The sequence below is a fragment of the Labrus mixtus genome, chromosome 4 (assembly GCF_963584025.1).
Source record: "Labrus mixtus chromosome 4, fLabMix1.1, whole genome shotgun sequence".
NCBI lineage: Eukaryota > Metazoa > Chordata > Actinopteri > Labriformes > Labridae > Labrus > Labrus mixtus.
In genome coordinates, this window is record NC_083615.1 from 26,354,186 (window position 1) to 26,370,553 (window position 16,368).

At 42.5% G+C, this 16,368-nt stretch overlaps 2 protein-coding genes across 3 annotated transcripts; one reads left to right on the top strand and one right to left on the bottom strand.

The window, feature by feature from the left end:
* Positions 1–27: 27 nt before the first annotated feature.
* On the bottom strand, positions 28–10,996 carry tbxas1 (thromboxane A synthase 1 (platelet)). 2 transcript variants are annotated; one of them, XM_061036659.1, is made up of 14 exons: positions 10,876–10,996; positions 10,614–10,764; positions 9,522–9,615; positions 7,999–8,051; positions 7,777–7,873; positions 7,535–7,651; positions 6,261–6,349; positions 6,024–6,172; positions 5,518–5,648; positions 4,738–5,085; positions 4,255–4,343; positions 3,980–4,117; positions 2,514–2,676; positions 28–1,615 (listed from the first exon to the last, which is right to left on the bottom strand). In XM_061036659.1, the coding sequence occupies exons 2-14, from the start codon at positions 10,712–10,714 to the stop codon at positions 1,502–1,504; spliced, it is 1,683 nt and encodes a 560-aa protein (XP_060892642.1). In that variant the 5' UTR covers positions 10,715–10,764; positions 10,876–10,996; the 3' UTR covers positions 28–1,501. The 2 variants fall into 2 exon arrangements, with proteins under 2 accessions (XP_060892642.1, XP_060892641.1); XM_061036658.1 differs by having other exon boundaries at positions 10,950–10,974.
* A 1,130-nt stretch (positions 10,997–12,126) lies between these two features.
* On the top strand, positions 12,127–16,255 carry ribc2 (RIB43A domain with coiled-coils 2). The gene is made up of 7 exons (XM_061036662.1): positions 12,127–12,303; positions 12,651–12,732; positions 12,895–13,212; positions 14,117–14,235; positions 15,384–15,602; positions 15,725–15,891; positions 15,981–16,255. Exons 1-7 carry the CDS (start codon positions 12,187–12,189, stop codon positions 16,048–16,050), a joined length of 1,092 nt encoding a protein of 363 aa, XP_060892645.1. The 5' UTR covers positions 12,127–12,186; the 3' UTR covers positions 16,051–16,255.
* The last annotated feature ends 113 nt before the right edge of the window (positions 16,256–16,368 follow it).

The following is a 16,368-nucleotide window of genomic DNA, read 5'->3' on the forward strand; positions in this document are numbered from 1 at the left end:
GTTACATTTTCAAAAAACCAACAAAACTCAAGAGGTTAATACTTTTTAATAATCACAAATGTCAAACAACCCATTTTAATTTGCACAGCAGGCACATTGAGTGCTCAGCCCTGACTCACTATTTTTAACACGTTCAAAGTTTTTATTTAGGGCTGAAATTCTCGAGCAGCTCAGAATAACCTCCAAACATGGAATAGATTAAGATAGAGATGTTTTAATGTCAACAAGATCTCCTTTAAGAAACATTAATGATAGAATCAGAATGACAAGTAAACATTTGATCACACCAACTCCAGTACATCCCCTCTGTCATTTTCTATCATAGCAGCTTTCATTTGAGTGCACGGTGAAGTGATGTCACCAAGTCTTCAGTAAATGAAATCAGAAACACATTGTAAGGTCACCCGTCTTTCCTGTCACATGGACTTCTCTATCGTCACCGGTTGATGGTCCTTTAAACTGTTAATGAATCCCTGTTCCAGGACAGAAGTGATATAACAACGACTGCCCGTTTTGGTGAAGGACAGCACAAACTCTCAGGCTCAGCTGTCAGATTTGTTCTTGACTTTTGTTGCATTGAGTTTAAATAGCGAGGTCTTAGTCATTTTCACTCCATTGTGTGCAAGTTTCAATCTTTGTGCATCAGATTAAAAGCACTTAAAGGTCACATATTCTCCTCCTTTTAGTTTCAATAAGTCTCAGAGCTCCCCAAAACATGTCTGTGAAGTTTCTTGTTTTGAAATGTATTTGATCATGTCTATAAACCCCTCTATTTCAGCCCTGCTCAGAACAGGCTGTTTCTGTGTCTGTACCTTTAAATATGTAAATGAGCTGTGTCTGACCACGCCCCCTCTCTGGAAGGGCTTTTGTGGCTCAGGCTTTCTCGCTCCATGTCCTATTATTTACGGTGGGAAGACAGACTCAGAGGGCAGAACAAACACCTAGCTGTGGGAGTGTCACCCACCTGGGAGAGGGGTTACTGCCCTTTGTGATGTCATGAAGGGAAAATCTCCAAATGGCCTGTTTGAGCACACATTTTCTGAAAAGTGGAGCAGGCAAAAGACGGAGAGGATGGACTTTTCTCATCATTGGGGGGTTTGTAGACAGACTAGAGACACATATTAGAGTTAGAGAAACATGGTGGAGTGGATTTTGCAGAATATGTGACTTTTAAAACCATGACAAGTTAAAAAAATAAATCAACAACAGAAACTTAATTCTACAGTGCAAAGAAGAGTGGTGACCTGGTTAAAGTGAGATAAACATTAAGGGTTATTTCCCCAAATATCCTTAATAATAAACATTAGATTGAAGAGTTATATCCATTCAAAAAAATCAGAAAAATAAAATCTATATTGCCACACTTTGAGGTAAGATGTATGAAGTAGAGCAAACAAATGATTCCTCAAGTTCCCATTATTCAATAATCACCAAAATAACTGATGAAACTCTCTGCAGGGATTCACAACAACCTGAGCTGTCCTCCACAGTCCATCAGTTTCTAATTATCTGATGGAGAATTCAAGCCGCCTTCTCCTGCTTCTCTTCTTCGAATTTTCACAAAAATACCGTTTTTAGGTCCGAGTGTGCTCGACGACTTCAGCTCCAGAGGAACCTGTAGAAGAGGCAGAACACGCCGTGTAAAGGGAATGCTTTATGGGATTATTGCCACATGTGTAAAATAATCACAGAGGGATGCTGAAGTTTGATTACTAGATTATAAATTGTTGGTTATTTGTTCAGTCGCTGCAGATTAAAATTATGTCCAGTCTCATAGTTCTCCTGCAGCACTAATTCAAATCTTCTTGTTGTTGCAGTTAACTGAACAGACTCTCTTGAAATCAAATCATACTCGAGCTAATAAATGTATGAGGAGTAAGCCTTTAAAGATATTAATACAGACACAAAAAGGTAATTTCATTTGGTTTTTCCATTTTCACCAGAGCTGCTCAGACTTTCACACTCGCAGAAATCTCCTGGAAAACTCCAGATTTTTCCAGGAGGAGCTGCATGTTTGAACGCAAACAGACACATTTTTCACTCGGACTTCACCCAGAGTTTCTCCTGCCAGACCCATAGTATTATTTCTGCAGCAAGTCCAAGTGAGCTGATGTGAGAACGCAGCAGGATATTCTCCGGAATTCATCTTGAACCAATAGGAGAGGGGGTGACGTTTATATACTGTGTATGCTGCATGGTGCATAGACTGTCTGCACGCCACCTCTACCATCTCCGTGCTCTAATGAACCTGCTGCATTATGTTTCCTGTTCTCCAGTATGTTCTTCTGCACTCTTTAGTTCACATTGTGATTATGTTCAACTACACGTAGCATTGATATGAAGACACATATTCTCATTATAGCGTCGTATAGAGGACTCTGTCGCTTTGTTCGCTACTTCCCCTAATCAAACAAAGCCTTAAAGTTGCCTGCTGTATGTTGACTGATGGGAATGTTTACAGAGTGGTGTGTGAATGGACACTACAGTAGTTTGTAACAGCTTGTTGTACCCACCTTGGTCTCCGAGCAGGCCACAATGTTGAACCTGCGGAACAGACGCACCAGAGCCATTTTGATTTCCAGCTGAGCGAGCCTCATCCCCACGCAGTTACGAGGACCAGCCCCGAACGGAAGGTAGACGAACGGGTGTCGGCTGGCTTTGGCCTCCGGAGTGAACCTGGAGATCGACCACAAGCTTCATCATCGTTATCAAAATAAAGTTCAGAGTTTCATTCAGGTTTAGAGCAGTGAAACGTTTCTATCATTTCTGTTACAGCAGAAACCCTAACCCTTCATTACAGGGGAGAAAGCTGCAGGATGAAATATAGCCTCACAACTTAAAAAGCTCGACTCGTGTAGAAAGATGGAATCGATACAGACAGCATTAAGGGAACGCCCGGAAAACGTCACACCCGTTTCGCACTGAGACGGTAACAAACCAATAGCCACAATGATGACTGTTGTGTGCCCTTCATCACTACAAATACACTGAAAAATATAAATCAAAGGTTTTACCGAACACAGAGTCGAGTAGGACAGACGCGAGGCGGGAGGAAGAGATTAATCGCCAATGGGATCCAAAATCCAAACTATTAACTTTAACGTTTCACCTGATCCAAACAGTGTAAGATTGTTGTGGACATTTACCTTTTGCAAGAAATCATGTTTTCCTGACTTTTATATTTACATGATATCAAAGCCACGTCATTAGCCTACACAAAAAAACACAAGTAAGCCCGGTTCGATCAGTAAAGGATGTGAAGCTGAATCAGAGTTTATGGATCCAGATGTTTCTCCGTATTTCTGAGCTCTATTAGCTTATTTTTACTTCATCTTTCGGTGGTCTGTAAATCGCTCGACAGAGGGGTGCAGGTCGAAGTGAGTTCAACGTGAACAGAGCCAGGCTTTCTTTGAGTTTGAGGTAACTTAGTGTTAACAGCTGTTTAACTGTCGACGCCTCCCGTTCATTTGGAATGAGACAACCACATACAGAATTATTGTCGTTATTAGGTTGGATACTTTCCCCTCTCATGAAAAAAATGTGTGGAGATAACGTCAGTATTTGTCTGAATAGAAGCCAGGATATGTTCATGATGATGAATATCTATGGACTAAACATTTCTTATCTGTCGCTGTAGCAGCAGCCGTGTTAATCGGACTCTTTCTGACACCAAGTACGAGGAGCTTTCTGACACTCACTGGCTCTAAGTGCAGTGACTCCGCCCACCATGACATCACATGCATACTCTCTATAATAAAAGAAATATGGATGCACTGCTGCACAGCACATTGCTTTTTATATTTCCTTTTTTTTTTTACAGTTAGAGCAGCTGCAGTGATAGAAACACAGCATGAATTATAAGATTATATTCAGCTTTAAGTCTTTAAGAGGTTTCATGTTTACAGTTAAGGAACGACATCTAAACATACGAAGGAGGCAAAAGAGATCTGTCATTTCCTGTAAGGTCATTCGCTCCTACCGCTCAGGGATGAACTTCTCGGGCTCCGGCCAGTGCTCGGGGTCGTAGTGAAGGAAGCCAGCAGGGATCTCCAGCGTGGCTCCTTTAGGGAGGAGCTGACCGTTCAAGACACAGTCATTGTCGATGTCTCTCGCAAACCTTTGAGGGGGGAAAAGTACCACAGGTGAGATCTTTAAAGCACTAAAACACATCTTTTCTTTCTTCACTCCTGTGGTATTTTGAAACAAGTAAGTTAAAAGAACACACTGGATCATCACTTTATGTGCTGAAGTTACCTGAATCCAGGAGGGTAGAGGCGTAAAGCTTCACTGATCACCATGTCTAAGTACTTCAGCTCCTGGACATTTGAGTAATCTGGTGACTCCTGGAGCAACAGAGAACAACAAACTTTTAGTATAATGCATCAAACATGTAGAGAGAATGCAACTTTATAACTTAAATCCAACAACATAACCAGCAGCTGCAGGAAGTGAGAGCGGTGCTTAATTTCACAATCACAGCTGCAAAGCTTCAGTCTCTGTTGAAGTGTGATATCAGTAAAGTACATTGATATATTTGTAAAATCAAAAGGGAAATAAAAAAGTGTTTGACGGACTCTCTCCGCTCTCGATCAGCTCATGGAGCTCACGATGAAGTTTTCACAGGTTGTTACCGTGGTGATCTACCTCAGTAAGACGTGAACCACCTTCGTATTCCTGAAAGAGTTAACCATGATGTCACCTGTATATCGTCTGCTTTGTAAGATACCCCACACTCACATGTCTGGTGAAGAAATCATCCACCTCCTCCTGCACTCTGCTTTGACATTCAGGGTGGAGGGCGAGGAGGTAGCAGGTGAAGGCCAACGTGTTGCTGCTGGTTTCATATCCTGCGAGAAGGAAAACGAACGCCTGACCCACGATCTCGTCCTCAGTGATCATCTTTCTCTGCTGGCGTCTGCTGGGGGGCTCCTGCGGGCCGACGTCCTGATCGGGAGCGGACGCCTGCGACCGCTGGTTCCTGTGATCGAGCTCATCCGAGTGGTTCAATGTGTCAAAGTGTTCCAGAGACACACTGTCCTTGGTTGTTCGGGCATCCAACATCAGCTGGAGGAAGTCTCGACGCCTCTGCATGCGAAGATATCAATCGAGAAGGTCGTCATAATGTTCGATACTTTTCAATACCACATATTTAAAAACGACACAATCCCCGTTATCTGAATGATCGATAGTATCGACAAGTACCAAAACGTCAGATCTTCAATCATATTGTTAACCAAAAGCCGCGGTGAGAGAAAGACAGAGAGCAGTGTCTAAATCTTACTGAAACGTTGCTATGGTATTTGTTAAGGAATTCAGACAGGTTGCAGTAGTTTGCTTGAGGTTTATGTTAATTTAAAAAAAAATAAAAACCTTGCCGTAGTATCGATATCATTGGATACCAGTGTTGTTTTACCAGTATCAACTCTTAGTTTAAAATTCTGGTATTGTGACAACCCTATAAATCAATAAATGAATTTAAAACACCACAGTGTAAATCACTTTTTTTTTTAAATCCACCTGTTCAGGAGGCTGCTCCTCTCTCTGCGCGATGATCCTCTGGATGCAGTTGATGAAGAAGTTATTCATCTTGTCTCGTCGTTTGTTGGGGATGAGTCCGGCCAGCGGAGCCGCGATGAACGGAAAAGCAACTGGACACACAAAGAGACGTTTTCGCTGTAACTCTACATGAAACGCCAACTTTTACACTCAGACAGGCCTGTGCAATAATTACATGTAAGCAGACAAGCAGTCATGATAACGATGGTGGGGCGTTGATGGCCTAGTGGTTATGTTGTGTGCCCCATGTGCAGAGGCTGTGCTTCTTGTCACAGCAAGTCACATACACACCCATTCCAAAAATTCTGATTTTGGGAAACTGCGACATCATCTCGATTTAAAGCAACAGAGAAAAGTCAACCCTCCAGCCTCTGCTCTTGGCTTGAATCGTATTTTACTCATTTCTATATAAACGAACGTGAAAATCACTGTTTACATAAAAGACAAAACAAAAAGATCGGACTCACTGAAGAACATCATGATGGGCCGGAAGAAAGAAAAGGTGAAGAACATCTGCGCGTGGCTGACAAACGGGTCGTCTGGGTTGTTCTGAGAGTCCACCTGAGTAGCGAACGCCACACTGGCAATAACATCCATGGTGAAGCAGCCGAAACACCTGCAGGACCACACAGAGTATGAGGACTCCAGGATGGAAAGAGACATTCTGTATTCTGTTCAACTCTACTTCTTCGATGTGTGATTACTTGTGGATGTCAAACGCCTCTCCGGACTCAGCATGGACATTTAAGTTGTTGGTCAGGGCGTCGATGGCGGTGTTGATCAACGGGACCATCTACAGGGAAACAGAGAAGACAGTGACACGATACCATCTACCGTGCTATGTAGACAGTGAGCAGGAGTTTGCTTGCAATTTGTATCAATTAAAAACAAGAAATTAACCAATACTGGGTGACTAGGAGTAATATTTTTGTTGCCATGGTAATGAAACAGGTATGGATTGGTTTTCACCGTTATCATTAAATTCTGGTATCATGAGGCTCTCGTAGTGGTGATTAAGAGGGCTGCTGTATAATTCACAGCAAGCAGATGGCACTGTTTCAGAGTTTGACAGCTCTAAATCTTTGACTCTAATAGAAAGAAAGACCCAAAGCTTTGTAAGATTTCATCTGCCAATCACTTACATATCGTTTGTATTAAAGTTAAGAATTAAAATATCTCACTCACTTTGAGGACAACAGGCCCTGAACAAGGGGTGCACGAGCTAACCACTAGACCACTGGCACACCTTAATCAGCTTTTCTTATTGGTGACTTTAAAATCTCTATTTATTTTTTGCTTATTATGGAAGCAATTTGTATCTCTGACACCTAGTGTTTAAAACAGGTACTGCAGTCCAAATTCTAAACATTATAGAGAGCTGTCTCCCCCTGCCCCCTCCTCTCTAGAGTCCATGCTCTCACAGGTCACCATGTGGTGGACACTGAAGCTTCAGTGTTTATCCAGCTCTGCATCGGTCTGTAAACCTTTCTGCGTTCTAATCTCTCTCCATTTTTCAAAAGCATCTCCAATATTGATCCTAGTTTGAGCACGTTTCTGCTCGTGGAGCTTATTAGAAACATGCAGAGGCTTTTTAGGTCGGGTACAATCACTTCTATCTGAACCACTTCTCTTGCCCGCTTCCATCGCTGCAACACCTGTTGACCTGATAACTGCTCTCATATCTGACAAACCGAGGGGCGTCCAAAACGGCCGTGTGGGGCGCCATAAAACCGCCTACCTTCTCTGGTCCAAACAAATCCAGAGCATTCAGGAGCAGAATCTAAAGTTAGAAGGAGGACATACTGGCTGCTGCATTGTTGTTAGAGAAGCCAGCACTTCAACATAGCATGTTTCCTTAATGTCTGATCATATAGTAAGGTACCTTTATCATTTCACTCACTACACATCTTACTGATTGGACCTTTAATTCTAGCAGATTTAAATTGGCACACAATCAATCTGCTCTTTCATATCTCACCTCTTTCATCTTGGCAGCGCTGAACGACGGCGTCAGGATGCTCCGAACTCTCTTCCAGCGCTCGTCCCTCAACATGAGCAGACAGTCCGTCATGGGTTTGGTGGCAAACCGAAAAGACTATACAGAATGAACAAAGACAAACCGGCACACACGTCTCTTATCATAGTGTTACTCATAAAAACAAACTAGAATAATGAGTAAGCATATCGTGAACATGTGTGTGTTTCTGTGAAAGCCCTCACCATTCTGTTTGGGAAGGTGCTGAATTCTCGGACCATCACCTGTCTGAGCATGTCGGGGTCCGCGATCACCACCACTGGTCTGCGGCCCAAATAATACCTGAGAGTATATCAAACAACAACTTTAATATTTACGGATGAAGGTATTCACCAGGCAGGTTTTCAGCTGATGTTACAAACCTTTTTTTTTTTTTTTTAAATGTAGTCAGTTTTTATTTTACTCACCCACAGACTCTGCCGTGTGTCTTTATGAGATCCTTCATAGGCTGGAAAAATCCCTGAGAGGACAACATGAGAAGAGACTAAACACAACACAATCACATCCTAACATGAAGCACATTGTGTCAATCCTTAGTTTATATTTATGCATGTTTCTAGCGGGAAGTGTGAAAGGGAAAATTAGAAATTCTTTACAAAGAAAGCAAATAACATGTTGACTCGTGCTCCTTCTAAAAATATTGGACAGTCCCCAAAATGCTGCCTACTACAAAATGTGTAATTCTTCGTAAGAACAAAGTGTTTCAGAAAAAAGAGGGCATGATTGGTAACAGCACAGACAGATTAATGGCTGGGCTGTATAAGTGCATCAGTGTGAATATCTAATAAAGAGCAGTAATGTGTTGGAAGCTTCACTTTTCTTATTCACTTAAGTTAGAAGATAAAATGTCTCCTAGTCTGAGCAGATAAAAAATAAAGGCTCCTCGAGTATTGTGCATGCACGATTATGGGTAGGGTGTCCCAATTCTTGTTTGAATGGAGGGGTAGGGTGTTGGGGCTACATGGCCCTTAAAACAGAGATTCTTCAGAAACACACTCCAAATGAGTGTGAGTGTTGTGACGGCCCTCCCGCCAGCAGGGCGTGCTGCTGTGTTTAGCCTTCTGTCTGTGTGTGTCTTGTGTCCCTGCAGGTCGCTGGTGAGCGGGGTTCTGCTGCACCTGAGCAGTCACGGCCATTTTCCCAGGTGCAGGCTATTTAAGATCAGGGCTGACAACCTCTCACTCTCTCGCATACATCCTGGCTTGCACCATTTGTTTATTATTTTTGTGGTATCTTGTCGGTATTTTGTGGCAATAATTCCTACATCATTGTTTAAAAACGTACATTTCTTGTATTTTGTCAGGCTTTAAGAGCCGGGGTCGTGACAGCGTTGTGAGGGATCTCCCAGAATTCCTTCCCAGTAATGCTGATGCATCTGTTTACGTAAATACCCTTCATGACTACTAATGACGTATCAGAGTCGATCTTATAATAATAGCTTGAATTTAAATAGCGCCGGTCAACGGGCCCAAGGACGCTTCACATGCAAACACACTAACCGGACAACACAGTTAACCAAGTCCAAATGCTGAGCTGAACAGGTGAGTTTTCAATAGGTTTTTGGATATGTCCAAGGATGTAGCACTGCGGATAACTGCTGGGAGAGAGTTCCAGAGTTAAGGGGAAAAGTCCTCAGGGTGGTGTGGAAAATGGAGAGTGTCAGAGGATCGGATGGGGAGGGTTGGAGGAGCTCAGAAAAGTACTGGGGTGAAAGGCAGTGCAGAGATTTTTTTGAGGAAGAGGCTTGAAGGGTGGACTCATTTTGTCGGGGGAGATTTCACCACTACCACTAACTCTGTTCTGAGGGGCAAAAGGGAACTCACAAACGAGAGGAAGGGGTAAAGATTACAACTGGGACTAAACCAAAGAAAAGGAAGTAAGAGGCGAAGGGGTTTAACACGGTTTAATGGAAAAATCAGGAATATCTTACCTGTCGAAACAGGAAAAGGTTGCCATAGAAAGGCACAGGCTTTGGATGTTTGATGCCACATCGAGAGAGGACGGAAAAGGGGTAAATTGAATACCTAGAAGTCAGAGCACAGAGCTGAGCTGATGAGTGATGTAATGAAAATCATGAAAGCATATACAGTGATGAAGACAATCACACGGAGGAATATTAACTAATTGTCCAATCATGATTTGAACCAAACAGGGATGTTGTTAAATATCACATTCGAAGTGTCAGGGTAAAAATTCTGCATGAAAAACTTGGTTTAGAGACTGAATCCTCTGCATGATGTGTGCTGTTGATTGATGAATCAGTGCACTCTGCTAAAAAAATCAGTGACATCACTGTTAATAAACGATGTTTTAGGAACTCTCTGTTGCTGGCAAGAAAGCAGACACACCAGGTTATACTTTAAGCATGAAAAGAGGCACTGAACGCAGCGAAAACCATGACATCAATGTTGAATCTGTTTGTTTTCTAAATTAATGGAAAACACACCGTTAAGAAAAATCCTGCCGGTGTCCTGGAGAGACGATGGGGATGTAGTAGGTGAGTGCACAGGGTGGGATGTGCTCTAATTTAACACTCTTTTTTTTTTTTCATGTTCAGGAAATATCGCCTCATTGTCCCATATTTATTTTTGTACAGCGGTCACGTAAAGAGGAATCAAAGCTGCTCAGACAAACACTGTGTAAAGCGTTTCAAGGAGTTTACTTGTGGATTTAATACCTGCAAACCTTATATAAGGAAATAACTCGTGATAGGTCATAACAAAACAACATAGCAAAGAAATCCCAGAATATGAACTCAGTCTTACACCCTAGAAGCTGTACAAATCTACCCGACTGCACATTTGTTTCCCGGCTGGTTTGGAATATTTATCCTGAAAGAGTTTCCTCATGAATACGCTCAAAAAGTCCAACGTGCAAACATCAGATCTTGTTAATGAGGAGTGCGGTGCATAATTGACCGATTAACGATTTTGGTGGGTTACAAAACTGACCACACCAGCTGCAGCATCACAAACAAACAAACAAACAAACCAACAAACAGGTATCTAATGAATAAACTCACCAGTAGAGAAGACCCAGAAAGACGAGTAAGAGGCTGACCGTCACGGACCATCCACTGGCCTTAATGTGAAAAACATTTAGGAGGTCAACTATGGACTCCATGATGTTAAAACTCCTCTCAGTTCTCTGCTGCAGCCATTAAATGAAGTCCTCTACCGGGAAAAAAAGGAGAACAGAAAATGTCAGGTCGTCGCAAAAGCTCCTGAATGTGTGTAAACGACACACAACTTTGCTACAGACAAATTAAAACCAAAGACAAAAACCTCTTCATCAGCATTTCTTTGAATTCACACTCCAGCATTAGACCATCTATTAAATGTTAAAAAGTATAACCTACTTTTAAAAAGGAAAATCAAGCAATTAAATGATTTCCTCACATGACAGGTACAATAAATCCTTTATCACTTCTTGGACTTTGCTCTCTCTTATTTGTCTCCTGTGGATCAGTCGGTTTCAAAGGCAACATGTTAATTATTTGTTTTAGCGTCTTTGTCTAAAGCCTGGAGGATGCTCTGCTCACCTTTCCCCTGCACTGTGTGACATATGTAGTGGGGTGTTACGCTTTAACTTGTGACCATGTTAACTGCCGACTTCCGCCCGAACGCGTCTATGGTTGTCGTGGTAACAACATTACAGACGTCTATTTTGACCATATTTTGACAAGGCAATATTAAACCTTGTCAAAGAGGTATTTGAAAGGGCTATTTCCCTTTTCAACAGCGCTTGTAACCATGACAACCGCAGACACATTGGTCAAGATGTCTCCAACTAACAGGGTCACAAGTTAAACCTTAACACCCATCAATTCGCACTCTCACTTTCTGCGTTTGGAGCTTATAAACACGTCAACGTTATATAGAAAAAGCCTTCAGAATATACCCTTAAGCATCTACACATTGTTTGTTTTAGTTGTGACAGTCTTAAAAAACGCTGAACTCGTTGTGTAACTCAGGTCATGTGTGATGCTAGGCTACTAGGGACAGCCAAATATAGCAGATAACAAGTTTATAACTGAACCTTACAGTATGCAGGACTTCAAGTATCATCGTATAACACGAATATGTGGAGAACATCACTCCTATTATATTTAAACTTTAGATAAAACATATTTTCTGTCAACATACCTCTTCATTGACCTACGCTCTCTTATCGCTTGTAAATAAAAGTCTTCTTCGTCTTTGCAACGACTCGCAGCTCAAAAGAAAGGTGAGCTCCACACTGCCACCCACTGTTCAGGGCATATATCACCACAACCCCAATACCATTATACTAAACTAAACGAATATCAGAAATGAGGGCTAAACCATAAACACTAAGCTGGATAACTTACATCTAACCATATAGACAATGCTTTTATTCCAAATTAAAAGTATGTCATAATATTTAATCTATATACATAAAGTTAGGAAGGGAGGCACAACTCGGCATGTCACGTAAAGAGCCGACACTCTACGAACGCTTACGAACTCTGGTTTCCTAGCAACCAGAGTGTTTGTAATGTAATCTAGGTGTGGGATAACTTTCAGCAGGCGTCCTTAATTAAACGTCGCGTAAGAGAAGTATTTAAAGTCATCATGCTGAACACTGAGATATTGTCAGACCGCGTCGCGAAGGCAAATCTGCAGAAACGACGAGACGATGAAAGCGAGAGACGAGAGAGGATATTTAACCACAAAGTGCGGACTATCGGGGTAAGATCACTCACTGCTACAGACCAACCTTTAGTTAACACAAACACAGGATAGTAATAAAAAGGACTGGGCCTTAAAACGGGATGAGCTTTTATTTGAAGTTTTACGGGAGGCTATGGAGTCACAGATAAAATAATTTGGTAGGATTAAAAATCAATCTGTGACAAAATAATAATAATAGTTGGCTATAATCGTTCACCATTAATGACAGACCCACAGCAATTCTCGAAAACAAATTGGTGTATATATGTTGTATATTAAAGTTTTATTTTAGCTTGATGTCATATTTCTGTATTTATTGTTTTTGTTTACACACTGTTCTGTGTCACCTTTTTGTTTTCATACAGGTTGACAAGGAAGCCCTGGACCTGCAGATTAAAGAGAAGAAGAATCAAGAGAAGGCTGAAAAGGAGCAACAAGATGCTCAAGGTGAGCTCCTTAAACTTTGTGAGCCAGGGAGGACCAAAGTTCAAACTGATAGTAAAGTGAATGTAGTCACACATGAGGTTGATCATTCTTAAACAGATCCAACATGTTCAGTACATTTTGATGGGTATGCACTGCATGATTTCTAATGTCTTCTCCATCCAGATGCTGATCTGCTGCATAACAGCAAAGTAGCTCGCCTTCTCCACAACAGACAAATGAAGGGGAGGCAAGCAGTGGCAAAAGACATCGTCAGTTACCGGCGTCAGTACCAGCAGCCTCAGAGAGAGCGGGAAAACGACCTGAACGACCCAGACTGTAGGGACGCAGAGACGGGTGAGGCGCAGATGATGCTCCAAGGTCTGGTGGGCGAGGATCCGGACAGCGAGAGCAGACGCCAGAGACAGAAGGAGCAGCTCAGAGGATGGCTCATGCAGCAGCAGAGCGAACGAGCATCAGCACAACAGCAACGCAAGCTGGAAGGTAGAGCCCTCACAGAAGTCAGAGTTCACACACATGAAACACAATCTCACTTACTTTTATCAGACCAAGAAGATTGTGAATGCCACAACGTTAAGGGTTCAAGTCCCTGAAGAATTTAAAGAGTTAAGGAGCAATATGTAACTCTGACATCTAGTGTTTAAACTGGGTACTGCAGTCCAAATTCAAAACATTATAGAGAGCTGTCTCCCCCCCCCCCCCCTCCTCTCTCTAGTCGATGCTCACACAGGTCACCATGTGGTGGACACTGAAGCTTCAGTGTTTATCCAGCTCTGCATGGGTCTGTAAACCTTTCTGTGTTCTAACCTCTCTCCATTTTTCAAAAGCATCTCCAATATTGATCCTAGTTTGAGCACGTTTCTGCTCGTGGAGCTTATTAGAAACATGCAGAGGCTTTTTAGGTCGGGTACAATCACTTCTATCTGAACCACTTCTCTTGACCGCTTCCATCACTGCAACACCTGTTGACCTGATAACTGCTCTCATATCTGGCAAACCGAGGGGCGTCCAAAACAAATCCAGAGCATTCAGGAGCAGAATCTAAAGTTAGAAGGAGGACATACTGGCTGCTGCATTGTTGTCAGAGAAGCCAGCACTTCAACATGTTTCCTTAATGTCTGATCATATGGTAAGGTCACTTTATCATTTCACTCACTGCACATCTTATTGATTGATGCTGACGAACTGACTCAAAAAGGTTTCATAATATAAAGTGTGCTTAGGAGAAAAGACTAAGGCCTAAGCATGAGTGTTGTTTGCATTTCAAGTTTTAGATGTGATAAAACAGTAAAATCAATCGTTGTCTGGTTTATATTCACTCTGAGTGGCTTTAAGTATGATCGGTGCTCTATGAATAAACTTGACTCGCATGTCTTCGGTCCTTCAGGGCAGCGCTACGACCAGAGCAGAGTAGAGATGGACATCAGAGCTCTGCAGCTTCACAGCATGGACAGTGTGAGGAGGAAAGCTGCAGCTGTGGCCACTAAGGAGTTCAACCTGGCCAAGGTACAGACAGCACAGATGTAAAGCTAACAAACCCTGAGATGCATTCATGTAACGTCGAATACCATGTGACCGGAATGGTTCCTGCCTTTTAAAATCAATTGAACTGCTTGTATTTGGCAGGATAGTGGATAGATGTAGAGATCAGGATGAGAGAGAGTGAGGAATGACATGCAGGAAAAGAGCCACGAGTCTGACTCAAAGCCAGGCCGCCTGCTTGAAGTTTGTAGCCTCCGTACATGAGGCTCAATTTAACTGCAACTAGAGCCCCAAATTGAACCGCTTTTTTGGGCGACATATCAGCTGAGCGGTTAGATTGTGTGCCTCGTGCAGAGAGCTGAGTCCTCGCTGCCGTCCCGGTTTCATATCTGATCCTTGACCTTGACATTTGCAGCATGTCTTTCCCGTCTGCTCTCAATATTTCTCACTCTTGCCGAGGGTTGTCACCAGATACCAGAATTTTAAACTTAGATATGAAACTATTAAAAACCGAACAATATCGATAACCATTTTTAAACCACGGCAACAACAATAGAAGTCTTAGACACCCAATAATGTGTAATTTCTTCTTTTTAATTTCAGGCAAACTCCTGCACACTATTGCAATGTTTTGGTACCCTAACATTGCCAATGTATGTGTGCAATTTAGACAGTGCCCTCTCTCTCTCTTTCTCTTACAGCAACTTTTGATTAAAAATTAGTGAAGTGGCACCACATAGCCTCGCTGTTTATGTTGTGTTGTGTATGGCGGCTACAGTCCTCGTCACATCGGGCTGTGGGTTAGAATCCGAACCTTGGATGTACATGGGGCGTGCTGCATGTCAACCCCCACACTCTGCTCCCATCATTTCCTGTCTCTATTCAGCTCTCTCCATTTAAATAAGGCAAAAGTATTAAGTTATTCAAAACTATAAATCTAAAGTTTTTAAAACCGGCAGTAAATTATCAAAGATGTTATCGTTTTGAAAACATGCATTATTAAGACAACCTTTATCTCTGCTGTCCTTTTTTTTTAAATAAGGGCAAAAAATGCCCAAAGAGAGGGAAGAGTAGAGGACACCTTTGTACCCTAAACTTTGTGTAAAGTGCAGTTGTTCAGTAAAACCATTTCTATCATACTCCCTCCTTTCGCGGCGTCTGGACTGTCAAAGACTGAAGAGGAGCGCCGTCAGAAAGCGGATCATAAAGAGGAAGACGATCAAGCTTCCACCACGAACCACCTGCGGGGTGAGCTGATGGGTGAAGACGCCCCACATACCCCGAGAATCATGGTACTGCCAGGTCTCTGTCCCAGCAGTGACAGGAGGGTCCCTTCAGAGAGCCGGCAGCAGGTCATCCAGTTCCAGAAATATCAAATTGAGGAGAAAAAGGTGAAACAGCAGGGACGACTGAAACGACTGAAGATATTCTGTGTTATTAAACCTTTACAACCCTTAAAGAACGTGTGTGTGTGTGTGTGTGTGTGTGTGTGTGTGTGTGTGTGTGTGTGTAGAGGATTGAACTGGAGAAGACAAACGAAGAGGAGCAACATGAACGAGTGCGTCTGGACTCGGCTCGTTCGGCTCTGCTCCTCGAGCGGCAGCAGGCGAGACTGAACAAGCAGCTGAGACGACACCTGGACAGCACCAACCTCCGACTGGCCGAAACACACAAACAACAGTCAGTATGGTTCATGTCTTAATTCACTAAGAATAAACATAAAGCCTGTTATTTGTCTCACTGTGTGTCTGAACTGGTTTCATTCGAAGGAAACCAGACATTGAGAGAGGATGCATCGACGACAGCTTCTTCTCCCAGTTCAACACCTGCAGCAGATGATGGACGACGAGCAGCACCGACGACCTGATGCTCCTGATTAAAGAGCGACATGACAAGAACAATGAAGACACTGACAAACACTGAAAACGATCTGTTGATTTATTGTCATATTTAAGTTCGGCAGCTGGCAATTTTGTTTTCATCTTTATTTCAAATCTCACTTTAAAATATTATGCATGAATGATTCTCTTGATTGTATAGGCTTGAATAAACTTGCTTTTGAACCTCGCCTACGACGTGTAGACAACCAGCTGCATCGTGAACGTAAATGTTCAAATACTTGCCTCAGTACAACATGTGTTACTGGAGGATTCCTCT

Bases quoted from the DNA above. Each gene is read 5' to 3' on its own strand.
- ribc2 (XM_061036662.1), top strand. From the start codon at position 12,187: ATGCTGAACACTGAGATATTGTCAGACCGCGTCGCGAAGGCAAATCTG. The intron at 12,733-12,894 runs GTGAGCTCCTTA...TTCTCCATCCAG, and splicing joins GGAGCAACAAGATGCTCAAG to ATGCTGATCTGCTGCATAAC. The intron at 13,213-14,116 runs GTAGAGCCCTCA...TCGGTCCTTCAG, and splicing joins ACAGCAACGCAAGCTGGAAG to GGCAGCGCTACGACCAGAGC.
- tbxas1 (XM_061036659.1), bottom strand. From the start codon at position 10,714: ATGGAGTCCATAGTTGACCTCCTAAATGTTTTTCACATTAAGGCCAGT. The intron at 9,616-10,613 runs GTGAGTTTATTC...TCTGACTTCTAG, and splicing joins TTTCTGGGTCTTCTCTACTG to GTATTCAATTTACCCCTTTT. The intron at 4,118-4,254 runs GTAACTTCAGCA...CCCCCCTCAAAG, and splicing joins CTCTACCCTCCTGGATTCAG to GTTTGCGAGAGACATCGACA.